The 18,045-nt window shown below is 43.7% G+C and overlaps 1 protein-coding gene across 2 annotated transcripts in view; it reads right to left on the bottom strand.

Moving 5' to 3' along the window:
• Positions 1–18,045, bottom strand: part of cnmd (chondromodulin) — a 70,182-nt gene that overhangs the window by 29,770 nt on the left and 22,367 nt on the right. For both annotated transcript variants that reach the window (XM_041199504.1, XM_041199505.1), the window contains exon 5: positions 2,640–2,793. In XM_041199504.1, coding sequence (XP_041055438.1) covers positions 2,640–2,793 — 154 coding nt within the window. The remainder of the gene's footprint in view (positions 1–2,639; positions 2,794–18,045) is intronic.

The raw sequence follows: 18,045 nt of genomic DNA, 5'->3' as shown, positions 1-18,045 counted from the left end.
TTTCTCCTTATCAAAGTCCTTCACAATTTTGGGGAGATCAGGGGAAAAGAGGAGACTTTTAAAAGATAGGTTTGTTAGGATCTGGGATGATCTGCCTGAAAGGATGGTGGAAACAGATTCAATACTAATTTTCAAAAGGGAATTGGATATATGGATGAAAAGGAAACATTTGCAGGGTTATGAGGAAAAAGTAGGGGAGTAGGATTAATTGGACAGGAAATAGCTAGCACAAGCACGATAGGCTGAATGGGTCCCTTCTATGCAGCATAGTTATATAATTCTATGAGAAATGGAAGAAAAATGAAACAATCCAAAAAGAGAATATGCATCTATAAACTCAAATAACGTTATTATATAGTTAAGAGTAAGTTTTGTGAGAGCTCACTCACTGGTGTAAGGCCTCACTTATTGGAAGCATGGAATTTTTAAAATTTTTTCATGGAATGTGGGTGTTGCTGGCTAGGCCAGCATTTGTTGCCCATCTCTGATATCTCAGCGATACCCAAATTCTCAAATAAAAAGAGAATCATAGAATGATACAGTACAAAAGGAACCCATTGGAGACTGGAGTTTAGTGCATCTTATACATGTATCCACCATCATTTGCCTAGCCTCATTGTTGGCTCACAATGAACTAAGTGCAAGAAGTACATGATCAATCACTTATTAAGCGTTGTCACAAAATGTCAAAATAATGTAGTATGCCTATGCTGCCCATCTGTAAAATGACTAATGAAGTAGCAGAAGTTGAACTCCACCTTAAACTAATTTAGAAATACAGATAATCAAAATTATAAGGCCTGATTCCCTGGTGGTGGGGAAGCTTCTAGAAATGATAATTCTGGACAAAATTAACAGTCACTTGGGCAAATGTGGATTAATTAAGGAACCCCAGCATAGATTTGTTAAAGAAAAATCGTGTTTAACGAACTTGTTTGAGTTTTTTGACGAAGTAACAGAATGGGCGAATAGGGTAATATGGTCAATGCTGTGTACATGAACTTCCAAAAGTCATTTGATAATGTGCCATATAACAGGCTTGTGAGTGGAATTATAGCTCATGGAATAAAAGGGACTGCAGCAGCATGGATAGAAAATTGGCTGAGTGACAGGAAACAAAGAATAGTGACTAATTGATGTTTTTTTGCCTGGAGGAATGTTTGTACTGGAGTTCCCCAGGGGTCAGTGTTAGGACCCTTGCTCTTCCTGATATACATTAATGACCTAGGCTTGGGTGTATAGGATACAATTTCAAAATTTCTGGATGACACAAAACTTGGATGCATTGTGAACTGTGAGGAGGATAGTGTTAGACTTCAAAAGGACACATGCTGGTGGGATAGGTGGACAAGTGGCAGACGAAATTTAATGCAGAGAAGTTTGAAATGATTCATTTTAGCAGGAAAAATGAGGAGAGGCAATATAAATAAAGGGTACATTTCTAAAGTAGGTGCAAGAGCAGAGGGACCTGAAGGTATATTTGCACACGTCATTGAAGGTGGCAGGGCAGGTTGAGAACGCAGTTAGTAAAGCATTTGGATCCTGGGCTTTATAAACAGAGACATAGGCCAGGATTTTCTGACCCCGCTTGTTGGCGGGATCTTCCGGGCCTGCCGAAAGTCAATGGACTTATGGCTGGCCTGCCACAGCCCCTGCGGCACATCCCACCATGGCAGGGCCACAAAGTCCTGGCCACAGATTGCAAAAGCAAGCAAGTTTTGATAAACATAAACAATTGTTCAGCCTCATCTGTATTGTATCCAGTTCTGGGCACTACACTTTAGGAAGGATGTGAAAGCATTAGGAAGGTAGCAGAAAGCTTTCATGAGAATGTCACCAGTGATGATGAACTTAGGTTATGTGGATATGAGAAGCTGGGGCACAATGCATCCTCTGAGAAGAGAAGGTTGAGAGGAGATTTGGTAGGGGTATTCACAATCATAAGGGGTCTAAACAGAGTAGATAGGGAGAAACCTTCCTTTGGTGGAAGGATTGGGAACTAGAGGACACTGATTTTAGTTGATTGACAAGAGAAGCAATGATGACAAAAGGAAAAGCTGTTTTACACAAGTGGTTAGGATATGGAATGCACTGTCTGAGAGAGTGTGGTTGAGGCAGATTTAAATGTGATTTTAAAAAGAGGAATTGGACAATTACCTGAAGTGAAAACATATGCAGGGCTATGGGGAAAAGATGCCGGATGAGGCCAGGTGAGTTGCTCTTGCAAAGAGCTGACACAGACATGATGGGCCAAATGGCCTCCTTCTGTGCCATAACCATTCAATGATTCTACAATTCTGTGATTGATTTATTTATGAATTGATTATTAAATGCATTAATTTTAATGGTGGGTATGTCTGGAATGCTGACCTGTGCTCCCAATCAGTGCTTTGGTTGAGCCAGCCTGTTTTTTGAGCACAGCATCACAGCAATCAGTGCAAGGGTGAAAACATGAAGCCCAAAATTAAATTTCATGTCTGTAGACTGTTTGAAATGATAATTGTTTTTTTTTGTCCTGAGAAGGCCCACATATAGGTTCCACAAAAACATTTTGCCTCATCTGAAGCCATTGCTATGTAGGCTTTATAACTAAAACAGCAGCAGTAAACAGTTGTTGCTTCATCATCATCACAGGTTACCTTTTGTATATGTTGGACGAAGCCAGAATATAGGGAGGTCACCACACAGTTCTAAAATCTTAGGGCTCAAGAAGGCATGGTCATTGATGGGTTGTTCTGCAGCAACCCAGATGAGAGATTCTTCTTCAAACTTTGCAGGCATGATTTCATCTTCCTTAAATATGAGAACAGTAGATAATGCATTGCAGATTATTTATCAATTATGCAAAAAATAATAACGTAGTCATCAACCATCTGTTATATTATTGGCACATAGAATATCTAAAGGCAGTGTCACTGTCACCGTCCCAAACCAGTCAAGCATTTTGTTGAAAACAGAGACTTATTTTCTATTTTATGGACAGAAGGTTCTGTATTCACTATTTCAGTTTTATTCACTGCAAATATTTAAGGAACTATTTAAAAAAATATAGAGTCTCTTTTTATTACCAAACAGCTTTTATTGAGTGCACTCATTTCCAAAGACTGTTGTGGTTTTTTTACCAATCCTATTCCTTTAAATGTGACCCCAAAAATCACTAAACAGGGACATTTCTTAAGCTTTTACAAAACCAGCTGTGCTCTGCAATGCCTGGCATTAGCAACATCAAACAGTTCGACAATTGCCACTAACAATTAGGGTCATCTCTTCAAACTGAGGTGAGCCAAAGTTCCAGTTGCCCATAACTATCCAATCAAGATTAATAATAATTCACAAATGTTGGACAGAGACAAAACAACTCTGCCCCACCCTCAGAGAGCCTGATGGCAGAACACTCATCCAGTGTTGAGCTTGGGTTGTCTTTCCCCTCTTTAAAATGGTTCTACCAGAAATGTCTGAATTTACACCCATGTTACCACATGATGGCACTGTTGACACAATAGTGCTTATGCATGGGTTCATTTGCAGCTGTGACTAGTGTGGAATCATCATCAAACTCCTACAAACCTCCTGCTGTACTTCAGAGACAGGCTCATGCTGAAGTTATTGCAGATATCATTCCTTCACGGTTATACGAGTGTACATCTCTTGTGCAGAAAGAGCAAATTTCCACCTCTTGTTAAGCCACTTCTTCAAGGAAAATTCTCTAATCTAATTGATTGATGAGAGGTTTCTGAGTATTTCCCTTTAGGCATCTTTGAAAAGGGATTTGGTAGAACATCTTGTGAAAAGGGCACCTTATATTGCTCAGACAGGCATACAGACATGCCTTGCTATTGCTTAAAGGTCTTGTACTTGAATATCCAGAAGTACAATTGTCAGCTGTTGGCAATTTATTTGGCAATCTCATGTAAACAAAATTTAAGTAAAGATAGCAACTATCAGACTTTGTTTTTCCCCAAGATCTTTTCAAATATATTTCACATACAATAATTAGATGTTAGATGTTTTAACATGTAACCTGTTCTATATATTTATGTACAAACATTACTCTGTCAATTAATAGGATTCAGTGGTAGGTTCAAAAATTTATTTATATACTCCTACGGTTAAAATCAAAAAATATCCAATTAAAATGACAAGAATCTAGAGAATTAATCATATGAAAACAACATATTGAAATTAATGTTTCTTGGAATGGGTGAAAAGGTTAGAGCTGCCAGAAAGGATCAGCTTTTCATTTTTCTCTTAGTTTATTAATGAAAGACCATTAAGTATATTGTGAAACCTTGTACACAGCCTACACTGAAAATCCCCTGTAAGCATTTGAAGGACAAGGGAATAATTCATAAATTACCATAATTTCATATCAATATGATTTTAATAGTATGCCTTGGACTATGGTCAATCAGTCAAACCTTAGATGTAATATTTTATGGTAACAGCAATGTTGATTGTTATTCTTCACTTCCTCTCTCCTTCTAGATAAATGTTTGCATGTATTTTGTATGTACAATTCATTAAAATTGGTGTTTGGTGGTAAGATTCAATTGAATTTCAGGCTTGATCTATCAGATTTATTCAATAAACATACATTTGATTCTGACATGACTACTTGCATAGTCAACCATTGCACCTCAAGATGATAATTCTCAGGAGATCATTTTCAGCTTATTCATTATGTTGCAATTTTCAAGATCAGAGAATTCTACCTCCTGTCACAAAACCTACAATTGGTCTAAAGCAAAATACTGATGCTGGAAATCTGAAATAAAAGCAGAAAATGCTAGAAATACTCAGCAGCTCATGCAGCATCTGTGGAGAGAGAACAAGTTAACTTTTCTGGTCAATAGCCTTTCATCGATAGGAAACTTCAGCTGTCTCTCTCCAGAGAAGCTGACTGATTTGTATTTCTAACATTTTCTCCTTTCACTACTTTTGGACAAGTTGATGCTTCAGGGATCAAAGGTACATTTCAGTGTCTTCTTTATTTTACTAAACACTTTATTTCTCCTCAATTTATTGAGCCTCTGGGATTATTCATTGTCCTCCTTTGGTTATTTTGGGATCCTTGCCATGTTCTCTTTACTCCAAACATTGATATACTTAATGCTTAGAGGAATCTTCATAATACTACTCTATATTTTTGACTGTTTTATTATCTGACCAACTTGTAATTCATATTAAGCTAGACATCCTTTCAGGATCCTTCTACTGAAAAGTCCCTCAGCATATAGTAATTTTACCATTTTATTATCCATTGAAGCTCTAGTAACCTTCCATTAAAAAAAATTCAGGTGCCAGAGCTGATATTCCTCAATTCTCAACTTGTACTAGGTGTAATGTGAGTGTTGAAAATTTCATAGAGTGCATGAATTGGTGCTGTAATATTTGTAATGAGATTGGTTGGTTTTATGTCATATCATTACAGTCCAGCAAAAAATATAAGCTTAAATGGTAATTTTTTATATTCTTCACCTTTGATTTCCTAATCAGCATTGTGGAGTGCCTCCACAATGTCAATCAGGAATTGACTCTGGGATCTGAAAGTAATGCTTACACCGATAAAGCAATTGCAGAAATGGATAGCATTCTGCTGGCTGACTTCAATGACCAAGGCCCAAAACGCAGGATTACATTTCCCCAAAGTTGTCCCCTTTGGAAATTCACTGTCCTTTTTTTGAATTGATGTCATCATTGCTCTTGATGCTCTAAACCCAGATAATCATTTCATTGAACCCCATGGCCAAATTTTTACATCCCCCCAACCCCACCATCCCATGAGAGCAAGGCCAATGGGCAGTTTGGGAGTAAAATTAGGTGGTATAGCAGGGATGCCATACCTATGGCTTACATGCCTCCACTGGCAGGTAACATGTGTTCTGGAATTCTAAGTGACCTTTCCTCCTATTTTCTCTGAGCCTCTCTATTGAAGTATCTATTGCAACACATAAAATTTCCTCAAAAAGGCAAACTCTGGACCCTGGAGATTAGAACTGGAGAGGTAGTTGAGGGGTAGGGGTTCCTATGCTACAATGCTGAAGACAGGTTTATTAATATTATTGGGACTTTTGACTAATTGGAGAGAAATATTTTCAGGACTTAGATATTGAGTAAGCAACATACCGCTTGTTAGTAGTGACAGGTTAAATACATAGTAGAGTTTCACGATACTGAACTTTATCAAAATGGGTATTATATTCTGTGCTCCCATTAAGGGAATTTAGTTAAGCAAGAGTGGGAGGAAAGGGCTTCAAAAGATTCCAGGTCACATAATTTCTACATACCATCCTACTATATTCTACCCATCAGATATACTATTCCAGCACCATTTTGTGGGGTTGACTGAAGATCTGTGCGTGCTTCAGGACAATAAGGTTTAGCAGAGAAGCAATTACAGCTGTGGCTAGCCGACACTAGCAGATAGGATCTAACATTAGTACAGCATGACTAGTAGCTGTCAAAATTGCCACAGCCTCAGATTTTAAGCAACTAACTCTTTTCAAACAAATACTGATGTGAGCCAGTTCTCTCGGCACGGATATGAGAAGTGAGTGGGGTTGTGGGGGGAGGGGGGGTCAGATTTAGTAGAGCTGCCATCTTCCTCACTGACTAGTAGCAGCAGGATGGTCAATACTACCGGTCTGACTTTCTGATTACAGAGGGTCATTGATTGTACCCGCATGGCCATTTGGACTTGTGCACAATGCTATGATATACGTGAACTGAGAAGTTTTTTTACTCTGTGCATCAAGTCTGGGACCCTCATCTTAGAATCATGCAGATCAATTACTGCTTTTTTGGAAGCTCCCATGATTATTTCATGGCACTTGTCTGTTCCAGCACTATTTTAAAGCATTAGGAAAACAACAAGGATGGCTTTTGACCCAGATTTCTTGATATATCAGAGAACACATTGCAGTACAGACCCCAGGGTCCCAAAATTATTGTCAGCTGCTGCATAACTGTGCTCTGCAAAATCCACCCCCTTCCACCCCCACACCTGTCAAGCAACAAAAGCATAATTATTGAAGTCATGCCAGAACAGGAAGGTAAGAGCAGCCATCCATGAGGAAGGAGTTGACGAAACACCAGTGTAGCCTTTAAAGACTAGTTCATCAGACACTTAATAAGTATCCAAGTTGCCCAATTCTCAAACTGCCTGACAACTACAAAATAAACTTTCTTAAAATGTCTTCTTTCAACTTCTATCAATCAATGTGCTCCTAAATTATTCAAAATAATTACATATAAATCCTCTGTGCAATATACTAATTAAGTACAAGACCCTTTTTCAAACTATTGTACGCTCTGCAAATGCTTCTCCTTTGCATTGATGCATTGTGGATGATGTACAACATTCAACCTACTATTTTTCCTAAGAGATTCTTTTGTGAAAAGAATAAAGTTGCTGGCTAGCTGCAGGGTTTCGCTGGTGGCATTCTGGGATACTGGTAGTCATAGGCAGCCTTATAAATTGGATAGTAAAGGAGTCTCAGTGAAAGCTAAAACCTTAGTTGTTGCAACAGAAGCAGAAATCATGTTGGACCACTTGCCAGAGACTATCTTGGTTTCAGTAGGCATCAATACTTGATCTGCCTCACCCTTGTACTGTGACTCACTGTATGCATCCTCCTCTATCACTGGTTGCTTGATTCTGCTTACTCAGATATCTGTTGTTGTAGCAGCTATTTAGCCCCGCTCACTCTATGCTACATTGAATGGCACTTGATCAGGAATGCTTGATGGGCTGGAAGTGTTATCTTGGGAGACAGACATGATCCATTCCTACCCCATCCATTTCTTAGCTGGACACACTCTTTTGTCAGAACTGAGCTTTGGACAACTATGAGATCTGTGAATCTCTGCCTCAAGGATGTCTCTTCCTAATCTCCCAGCATGTTGGTGCTGGTTCGAGACCATCTTTCAGATTTGCATTGCCAGGCCCTTATAACATCTGGGTGGTTACTGACAAACAACACTCTCATTATGCATTTGACCTGTGTCATTGAGAGCTCTGTCACTGATGCCACAGGAACTCTGTACCATGGCAGGCTGCGGTGAGACAATTGTTTATCCACAGACCTGCTACTGCGCATCTCCATACTCATTAGGCTTTGCAGCATATTTTGTGAGAAGATCAGTGATTCGTACAGATGATTCTGCTTCAAAGTAACACCACCAGAATTTTGCATGGGCGGGCCAATTAAGGCCCATCCAGCGGGTTAGCGACTCCCATGGAGAACCAGAAAATAGTTGTGGAGGCGAGCGTGCTCAGACTGTCGGTTCCAATGGGGAACCAGCAGTCTGTATAAAGAATGGCCAGGCAGCCTCGCTGAGGCAGTGCACCATGGCCACTCAAAGAGAGGGAGAGGCAGCTGTCACAGGACAGGAGCAGGAGCAGGAGCAGGAGGATGGGACAGGCTGCAGGAGAGGCCAGCGGGGGGCCAGTGTGCCCCTCGCTTCTCTGATGCCTGCCTTGCTGACCTCCCCCAAGAGGTGTCCAACCGTCGGGATATATTGTATCCAGAGGATGGGAGGAGGAGGGTCCCCATGTCACCAGGCAGGTGTGGGAGGAGGTTGGTGACGGTATAAGCGCCCATAATGATGTGCAGCGCACAGGAACACGGTGCCGTAAGAGATTCAATGATTTGCTGCACTCTGGAAGGGTGAGTACCATGTCGGCCTTGGCCATTTGATCCAGCAGGTAGCCTTAGCCTTTGAGCTCCCACCCCCCCCCCGCCTACGTGTTGCTGTCGTAATTGCATTGGGCATTTGGCACACGCTGGGTGGGCAAACGGGTACTGACCATGCTTACATGAGCCTTAGTGTTTGAGGAGAAGATGGGTTCTCCCCGCAGCATATGTTGGTGTTTGTCGCATTTGAGTAGTCTGGGGATAACCTGCAGGGGAGGCCACACGACACATACTCAGAACTCCAACACATGTCTTATTGATGGTGATGAGATGGTGGAAAGGGAGCCTCAAGGTGTTGTGGCCAAGAGCCATCTGCTGGCCTCAGTGCCACACCCAGTTGTGCCTCCTTGCCATGGGCGCTAAGAGCCCATGTGTTATTCAAAGTGATGGACGCCGAATGTGTCCAAGGTGGCCGTTGGGGGAGGGGGTTGGGACCAGCTGTACTATCTTCTGGGGACTGATCACCAGTAGTATGGACAGGGGCCGCTGGAGGCCTCAGATGGGCCACTGTGGTTGGGCTGTGGCATGCGTGTGCAAAGCACATGAGCAATCAGCCCCAATAAATCCTTTTCTCTGTTCTGCAGGCAAAAACTGAGTACAATCAGAGGGAGCGCCGGAGGATTGGAGGTGGGCACGTCCTGCTCCAGCACCTCACCACCTTTGAGGAGCAGGCCATGGGGAGCTGGGGAGGAGGCAGGCAGCCAGGGTGGCAGGCTGGGATCTAGCGGCCAGGTATTTGAGGTCTGCAGTCCATAAGACCTTAAGACATAGGAGCATAAATTAGACCATTCGGCCCATCGAGTCTGCTCCACCATTCAATCATGGCTGATAAGTTTCTCAACCCCATTCTCCCGCCTTCTCCCCGTAACCTTTGATCCCTTACCAATCAAGAACCTATCTATCTCGGTCTTAAATACACTCAATGACCTGGCCTCCACAGCCTTCTGTGGCAATGAATTTCATAGATTCACCACTCTCTGGCTAAAGAAGTTTCTCCTCAACTCTGTTCCAAAAGGTCTTCCCTTTACTCTGAGGCTAGGCCCTCGGGTCCTAGTCTCTCCTACTAATGGAAACATCTTCCCCATGTCCACTCTATCCAGGCCTTTCAGTATTCTGTAAGTTTCAATCAGATCCCCCCTCATCCTTCTAAACTCCATCGAGAATAGACCCAGAGTCCTCAAACGTTTCTCATTTGTTAAGCCTTTCATTCCTGGGATCATTCTTGCAAACTTCCTCTGGACCTTCTCCAGGGCCAGCACATCCTTCCTGAGATACGGGACCCAAATTGCTCACAATATTCTAAATGTGGTCTGACCAGAACCTTATAAAGCCTCAGCAGTGCATCCCTGCTTTTATATTCTAGTCCTCTCGAAATAAATGCCAACATTGCATTTGCCTTCCTAACTACCGACTCAACCTGCAATTTAACCTTAAGAGAATCCTGGACTAGGACTCCCAAGTCCCTTTGCACTCCAGATTTCTGAATTCTCTCCCCATTTACAAAATAGTCTATGTCTCTATTCTTCCTACCAAAGTGCATGTCCTCACACTTCCCCACGTTGTATTCCACCTGCCACTTCTTTGCCCATTCTCCTAACCTGTCCAAATCCTTCTGCAGTCTCCCTGCCTTCTCAATACTACTTGTTCCTCCACCTATCTTTGTATCATCTGCAAACTTAGACAGGATGCCTTCAGTTCCTTCATCTAGATCATTAAAGTATAAAGTGAAAAGCTGTGGTCCCAACACTGACCCTTGCAGAACTCCACTAGTCACTGGCCACCATCCTGACAAGGACCCCCTTATCCCCATTCTCTGCCTCCTGCCAGACAGCCAATCTTCTTTCCATGCTATCCATGTTAGTCCCATCCACTCTGTCTGCCCACCATCCAAACCACTGATGGTTACTGCAATCATTAATGCTGCAACACTGCTCATTCACAGACTGAGACACTCTGACCTGTGGGTCATATGCAAAGGTCCCTCGTCCCCTTGAGGATGTGCATCTCCATCACCATCCAAAGTCACCTTATCCCATTTGTGACCACTATCCCCATGGCCTAAAATGCCATGGCATCACTGCTGCATATCCAAAGATGTTTTGTATCTTAGGGGGTTTGGGACCTCCACCACCCTTTCAACCAGTGCTCCCCGCATTACTCTGTCCAAAAGGTCCTCAGCACCTCAGCTGGCACTCAACTTAAATAGATGCCACCAAGTTACTCATCCCTGCACCAAGGGGGAATGTTGCCTTCTGCCCACCCGGTCTATGCCCCTCCTAACGGTATGAAGGTCAGTAATGTGACCTGTCAATCTGCTGTGATCCACGGCGAATGTCACAAGTGTTTGCGATGTTTCCTCAGCACCGCAACTATCCAGGCCAGAATGCATCCTGGTCAGGTACCTCTGCACTCTCCCCACTCCAATGGCACATAACATTCCTTGTGGCATTCCTGAGGCCATCTGACCAGCCTGTCTGTGTGTACGTCTAATGTTTGGGCCTCCTTTTGACTCTTTTCCACCTTACCAATGTTCGTCTCCTTAGGGTCTTGAAGGGTGAGCGACTTATGAGGCTGGCAGGGAAAGGGATGAAAGGTGTTACTGACTGTACGCTAACTGATGCACTGTTCTTGTTGTTAATTTCAGCATCACCACCGCATGGCTGTGACCAATGACACCGTTGCCTCCCCTCCACACCTGAGGCCCAAGATGTGCAAGTTGCCGCACATCATTTCAGCCAGCCAGGCACCAGCTCAGACACACACACCTCGGTGGGGAAGGTAACGTCGGCTAGTGTCCCGGGGCACATTGGAGAGGGCACTTCACAATCGCTGGAGGAGATGTAGGGACAGAGAGTGCCAATGGCACCAACAGTCAGAGGGCTGCAGGGGACGAGGCACATGTTGAATCCAACACTGATGATGTGCCTCTGGAGTTGTCACCAATGCAGCAGCTGCAGGACAAGCGGCAGGAATCACGTTTGCATCTGGCAGGGTTGCATGAGGGTGTGCTTCAGTTGGTCTCTGCGATGGAGGAGTCCAGGCAGAGTGTAAGTGAAGATATGAACCTCAGGGCAGAGTTTCATGCTTCCTCCACTGAGAGATTGGCAACTCTCATGGAGAGGGGGTTCGATCAGATGGAGACTCTTCTGATTGGGTTGCGCTCTGACCTGCAAGCCCTCATAGCGATACTGGCCACGGGTGGTCATTCCCAATGTGGAAGATGCACTGGGCACCAAGTTTCGGTGCTCAGTGCCCATGAATCTGCGGTGAGCAGGGAGGTCCAATGTGATCTCACGTCAGCGCAGCAGCTGCCTGTCGTCGCTGTGAGCTCCTCTCAGGGCGCTCCGGATGAGGGCAGCAGCTCCTCCACCCCTCTGCCAGTGACCGTTGCATCTGCTGAGGCTGCGACAACTGGGGAGGTGCCAGTTCTGGAACGGGCCACTCCCTCCCAGGCGGGGCCATTACAGGCTCCACGGGCCAGAGGACGCCCACCAAGGTCATTGACGCTAACAGGACAGCAGAGCCAGCAGGCAGTCTCACAAGCCACTCCGAGCGATGGGGCGGCACCAAGACGTAGCACCCGCAAACGAAAGCATAAGGCATGTTAGGCACTCCATGGATATGTCACTGGTGATCTTATGTTGGCCTTAGATTAGGGAAAAATATACTTATGTTTGCCATAGAGATGTTTCTGTTTTATGTTGGACAGAATAAAGTCCACTTTTCTTGAGAAGACCGATGGCTCTCTCCACCACAGCCTTTGTGGTGCCATGGCTCCTATTGTAGTGCTGCTCAGCTTCTGTTCTTGGACAGCGGAGAGGTGTCATGAGACACCTTCAGAGGGGATAACCTTTGTCACCCAGCAGCCAATCATCCAGCCGAGCCAGAGCATTGAAGAGCCCCGGCACCTGGAAGTGTCTGAGCATGTAGACGTTGTGGGAGCTGACTGGGTACCTTGCACAGACTTGTAGAATCAGCATCTTGTGATCACACAATCTGCACATTCATGGAGTGGAAGCCCTTCCTGTTGACGAAGGCACTGGGCTCACCTGCTGGCGCCTTGATGGCCACATGTGTACAGTCTATAGCACCCTGGACACGGGGGAAGCCAGCAATGGCCGCGAAGCCTCTGGCTCACTGTGTTTGGCTTGCCTGGTCTCGGCGGAAGTGGATGAAGGTCAATACCCATCTGAACAGAGCGTCTGTAACCTGCTTGACACAAGTGTGGACAGCTGTTTGGGAGACACTGCAAAGATTACCCACTGAGCCCCGGAAGGAGCCAGAAGCATAGAATTGGAGGACAACTGTGAGCTTCAGAATCACTGGCATGGGGTGTCCACCCACACAGTTAAGAGATATCTTAGGGCCAATCATCTGACAGTTTTAGTTGCCTTGACAGTTGGAGCCTCCTTCGGCACTGCACCTCAGTCATATTGAGGTAGCTGCTTCGCCGTCTGTATACCCTGGCAGCAGGATAGTGGTGTCTTCTGCGGCCCCTTTCACCTTGGACAACCTCTTGGTCCTGTGCCCCTTGTGTCTGCACCTGGCCTCCCAAAGGTGGCTCCCCTGGAGGCTGATTGTCCACTCCTGGTCTCCTCCTTATTCTATCCCTCCCTTCCTCCTCAGAGGAGCTGCCTCCAGTGGAGAGGTCAGAACCCATATTCCCCAGGCTAAATGGAGGCCTCCGGAAAGCTGCAGGCTGGAGAAAGATTACTATCTGCAGACTGGTTTCAAAGTACACAAGAAGCTCTTGGAAATTGATGTGAACTGCTAACAATCACACAGGCAACTTTAAAACACTTTCTGCAATTAATACTTTATGGAAAACATGAACAACCCCTCTGAGTCCACATATCCCGCCAGTGCATGTGTTTTAATAAAAAATCTCCTACCCGCCTGCCCATTGGGCCCGTGCACCGAGCGAAAGTTCGCATGGGCCCCTCAAAATCGTTGACAATCAGCAAGTTAAGTTAATGAGGCCTTTAGTTAATGATGGGTGCGCGTCCTGCTGCTGAGCGCACCCGCCGACTGAAATATCACGATGCCGCACGCTGACGTTGGGATGCTTGCGCGACATCAGCGCGCGATATTTTAAGCGCTGATGTGTGGGCTCCACCACTTACACGTCAGCCAGAAAATTCTGCTCATGTTATATGGCATTCACTTTTCTCATTAGTGAAACATTTTTGTACAAATTGGCTGCTTTGTTTGCCTACATAACAGTGATTGCATTTCAAAAGTAATCCATCAAATCCAAAGTGCTCAGGGATGTCCTGAGGAAGTGATAAGCATAATTTAAATGCAAGTTCATTCTTTCCAATGCAGAGGTGTGACAGTGAAACAGGTTACTATGAGGTGCTAGCATACTCAATCACATTACATGAAAGGGGTCTGTTCTTCCATTCCTGAAAAAGCCAAAATTCAGTCTTCGATGAACATTTTCAAGCAATTCTTCAACTGATTTAATGCTTTCCGTATAGTTATTGAAATTAAGAGTGTGCCTCAATGACATTCTCACAGCAGTACAGTAACATTTGGCATGAACATTGTAGAACTGTACTTGCCCCAAATTTTGAAAGAGTCTCCAATTTCACTGTATCTTGCTTCTTCGGTGTTTTTAAGTGTAGCCTTACTTTAAGGGATGAGGTGCTTACCACATGTGAGATTCTGTTCTTAATTTTACACCATCTTGTCTTGCAAGCAGGTGTAAGAGAGGTTGGAGGTACACACGACTGCAACAGTGCCAAACAACTGCATAACCTCAGGAGCAAACCACATGCTAGAACCTTATAATGAATATTACTTTAAGGACTGCTACTTAATGCATTGCTTCGCAGGAGCACTTGGCAATTCTAAGCACAACATACATTACAAGTGTCTCAATTTATATGAGATCTTCCTTCAGTTAGTTCTACCATGAATCTGGGTGACTTATAGCTTAGTACCTTACCGCATGACCAAATAAAATATTTAGTAGGGATGACTTCCCACAAGTTTACTTGAAGCAGGTGCTTGTCACACATAATAATATTATTGGTTTGCTTTGGCTTCTGGGTCCCTTGAAGGAAGAGTGAAGAGTCTGCTTCAGAATGTTAAATTTGAGGGTTATAAACGTCAATGGTAGGAAGTTCCATATAAAATTAAATGAAGCTTCTCACTTTTCTCAGTTTTTTACCTCCTATTTCACATTCTAGATTCTCTGCAGGACAGGTTCAGCCCCTCTGCTTTGGAAAGTAGAGACTTTGATTGATAACATGTTTTGCCATTCAAGTTGTTCAGTGAGTAAAATCCCATACTGAATACATTTTTACCTGCATATTAAATAACTCAAATTCATTGATTTAGGAAAAAACCCATTTGAAAGGAGCTTCCACCTGTCTGACAATCTTTAAAGGAACTTCAACCATGGACTTGCTTGCACTCAAGTCACTACTAAATCTCATACATATGTAGTGGAGTGTGTGTTACTTAGGTCCAAATTGCATTTTGCCTGTATTATTGCCACTTTCAAACTTTGGTCTTACATAAGTCTCTCAGTGATATATTTTGATCACTCATTCTGTTCTGGCTTGTTGGTAGGTTTTACACAGCTTTTATATCTTAAATATTCACCTCCTTAAGATTTACAATCTTTTCTTTCATTTAATTCTTGTGAACTATATGTTACTTTTACCACCAGACAGGCAAGAACTCATTCCGCTTAAGTACATCACTACCTTAACAACTTTGAATTGAGCTACGTGGTCCCATTTTAATTTTTTTGCAGGTGTACTTCATTGCAAATATCTTTTCTCAGATCTGTAACTTTTAAAACCATTTTGAGCTTTCCCAGTTGCTGAATTGTAAACACAGCATACAAGTCAGGCTAGATTTGCTGTGAAGGTGCACACATGGATAATGGCCTCTTTGGTGAATTATTTGATGGAGAACTCTGGATGGAACCTTCTGCTCTCACTGGTGGTGAGCTTGTAGCGGGAAGGGCATTTACTTAGGCAGGTTGGAGGTTTACCTGAACCCTGTCGCCTTTCTTCCTCAACAAGAATTAAGTTCTTGGCAGGAAGACCCAGGGTCAACGATTGTGGACAATTAATTATGGACAACAGTAGACAATTAATGACCACTTAAGGTCTCATCACGCCACCGCTGGGTTTAACCTAAGTGGGCCTGTTACCTTGAGGCGTGCACGACTGCCGAACCTGTCAGCTTGTCACTTGTCACCTTGGGGGAGGTTGGGGGCCTTTGATCAAAGGCAATCAGTGCTTGATAGAGGGACTGGACATCAGGGAGGGTGGGAGTGGTGGGAGCTGAGAACCAACCCTCTGCCCTTGCTTTCAATGCCCCCATTCCCTCCTCTCCCCAACGAACCCCACCCCCCGTGAAGAAAATCCCACGGTACTTACCTGTTTCCAGGGTCCTCATGATCCTGGGACTCCAGTGGGTGTCCACCAGCAGCAGCCATGGCCTCCTCAGGGTGCAAGAACTGCCAGCCTCTGATTGGCTAGCAGCTCTGACTAGGCCGTACTTCTGCCCCCAGGGGAAGGCCCACCAGTGGCCTCACCACTGCCTGATTGGCGTGTGGTTTTGCGGGTCTTCCTGGAAAGAGGCATCGCAGGTCTCTTGCCAGCTCTCCAGCTGGCAGGCAAGACCTCCAATGCCTCAACAAGATTATGCCCTGTATCCCAGCAAGAAAACTGTCAAGAAAATAAACTTTTGCTATTTTGTATGTCTAATAATCTTTCTGAAATTGTGGGATCAGCTCCCATCTGGGGGATATTTTAATGCACCTTTACCATGTAGGTGTCAGAATGTATTTGGTTGGTATTTATGATGGTTTGCATATTTCTTTCCAGGATTAAATCATTTTCTCTAATGGAATAAAAAATTTAGTCAATTACTGAGCCAATTGACTTGTCACGCTTACATTCCACCTAGTTAATTGGTGTACTTTACTGGAGGTGTATATCACATATGGACTCTTCTATAATATAAACTAATAGATTAAAAAACATGAAGAAAGGCTTTCAAGAAAACTACAGTAATCACGATCCTGTCTTAACTTCAGTACAGAAAGAGGAATCAAGCTCAATATCGATGAAGAATGTCTAATGGGAGGACTCCCAACAATGTGCCACTGGAGGATGAAGCAGCATCGACGTGGAAGATTTGCGGAAGTCTCCTCATCACTCAATTCAATGAAGGAAATCTCCGACACTGATGTAGTTTCAGCCAACTGCTTGTCTTGCCCCTATAGTCACTCATCAATCACAAAAGTACACATATTCACACTTATAGATGAATAAAGAAAGAGCTCCTTGTCCATCATTGAAGTAATTTTTGATCTTGAATTGTATTAGCTAACATTCCCACTTATATCTCAGTGTCAATGTTACAAATTTAATGCAGTGCTGGCCACCCCACTCCTGCATAGAGTTCTAAGTGTCTTACAGTTAGGGAATGTGCCAATACTGCCTAATGTCTAACCCTACTATATCCTAATGCAAGGGTGTAATAACTTGAATCCCTTGTGACTTGAATTGGATATTCTGTGTTTTGTACATGCCCTCAAATATTCCTCCAGCCTTTTTTTGGAGATGGGCTGAGAAACACTTGCCAAAATGAGGCCAGCTCCGAATCATTAAATTGCTTTAATCCACAGTCCTAGGTCTCAAATGCTGCTCAAGTTTATTAGCTTTTGGGCCAAGAGTGGACTGCTTGACATCTTATAAATCATATAAATCCATCAGTTTTATTAGAATACTCTTTTTCTCTAATATTTTCCAAGCCATTTGTTTGGAATTTCTTTTTAAGATCTCCAATCCAGACCATAGAACAATTGGAGAGTTGCTGCCACATCAAATGTGATGATAGAGAACTTTGCATGAACAGTCCCAATGTATCTGCAATCTTCAATTGATTTCCCCCATATTGGATAACATTTCATCTATAAATGGAGTGCATTGACATATTACAAAGTGTATGTTCGTCAGGAAAAGTTATCTTCTCAATCTCTTATAATTTGTGCTAAAAAAGTTGAGTAAGGCTACAGGCCTGGATTTTCATCACCGAGATGGGTCGCTGGAGTCAGGAAAATTCCCAGATTTGTGTGCTTACAAAGTGCCCGCAACGATGGGATTTTCATTGCTGGGAGTCGGGTGTGTGCTGCAGTTGGGCCAGCTGACTTGGAAAGAGGTTGGAGGCAATCACGAGGATTGCTGGGTGCCGAGGCGGGCTGTTTAAAAGTCTGGCCACAGTGCTGTGGGATTTTGTCCCAGTTATAATGAAAAAGTATGGCCCCCTAGGCCTGACTCCTCAGCCCCACACACTCCCCATGGCCCCTCATGCACCACCC

The sequence above is a fragment of the Carcharodon carcharias genome, chromosome 11 (genome assembly GCF_017639515.1).
Source record: "Carcharodon carcharias isolate sCarCar2 chromosome 11, sCarCar2.pri, whole genome shotgun sequence".
In the NCBI taxonomy this organism is placed as follows: Eukaryota; Metazoa; Chordata; class Chondrichthyes; order Lamniformes; family Lamnidae; genus Carcharodon; species Carcharodon carcharias.
Note: the sequence above shows the minus strand (reverse complement) of the source record. Positions and strands in the feature narration are given on the sequence as shown.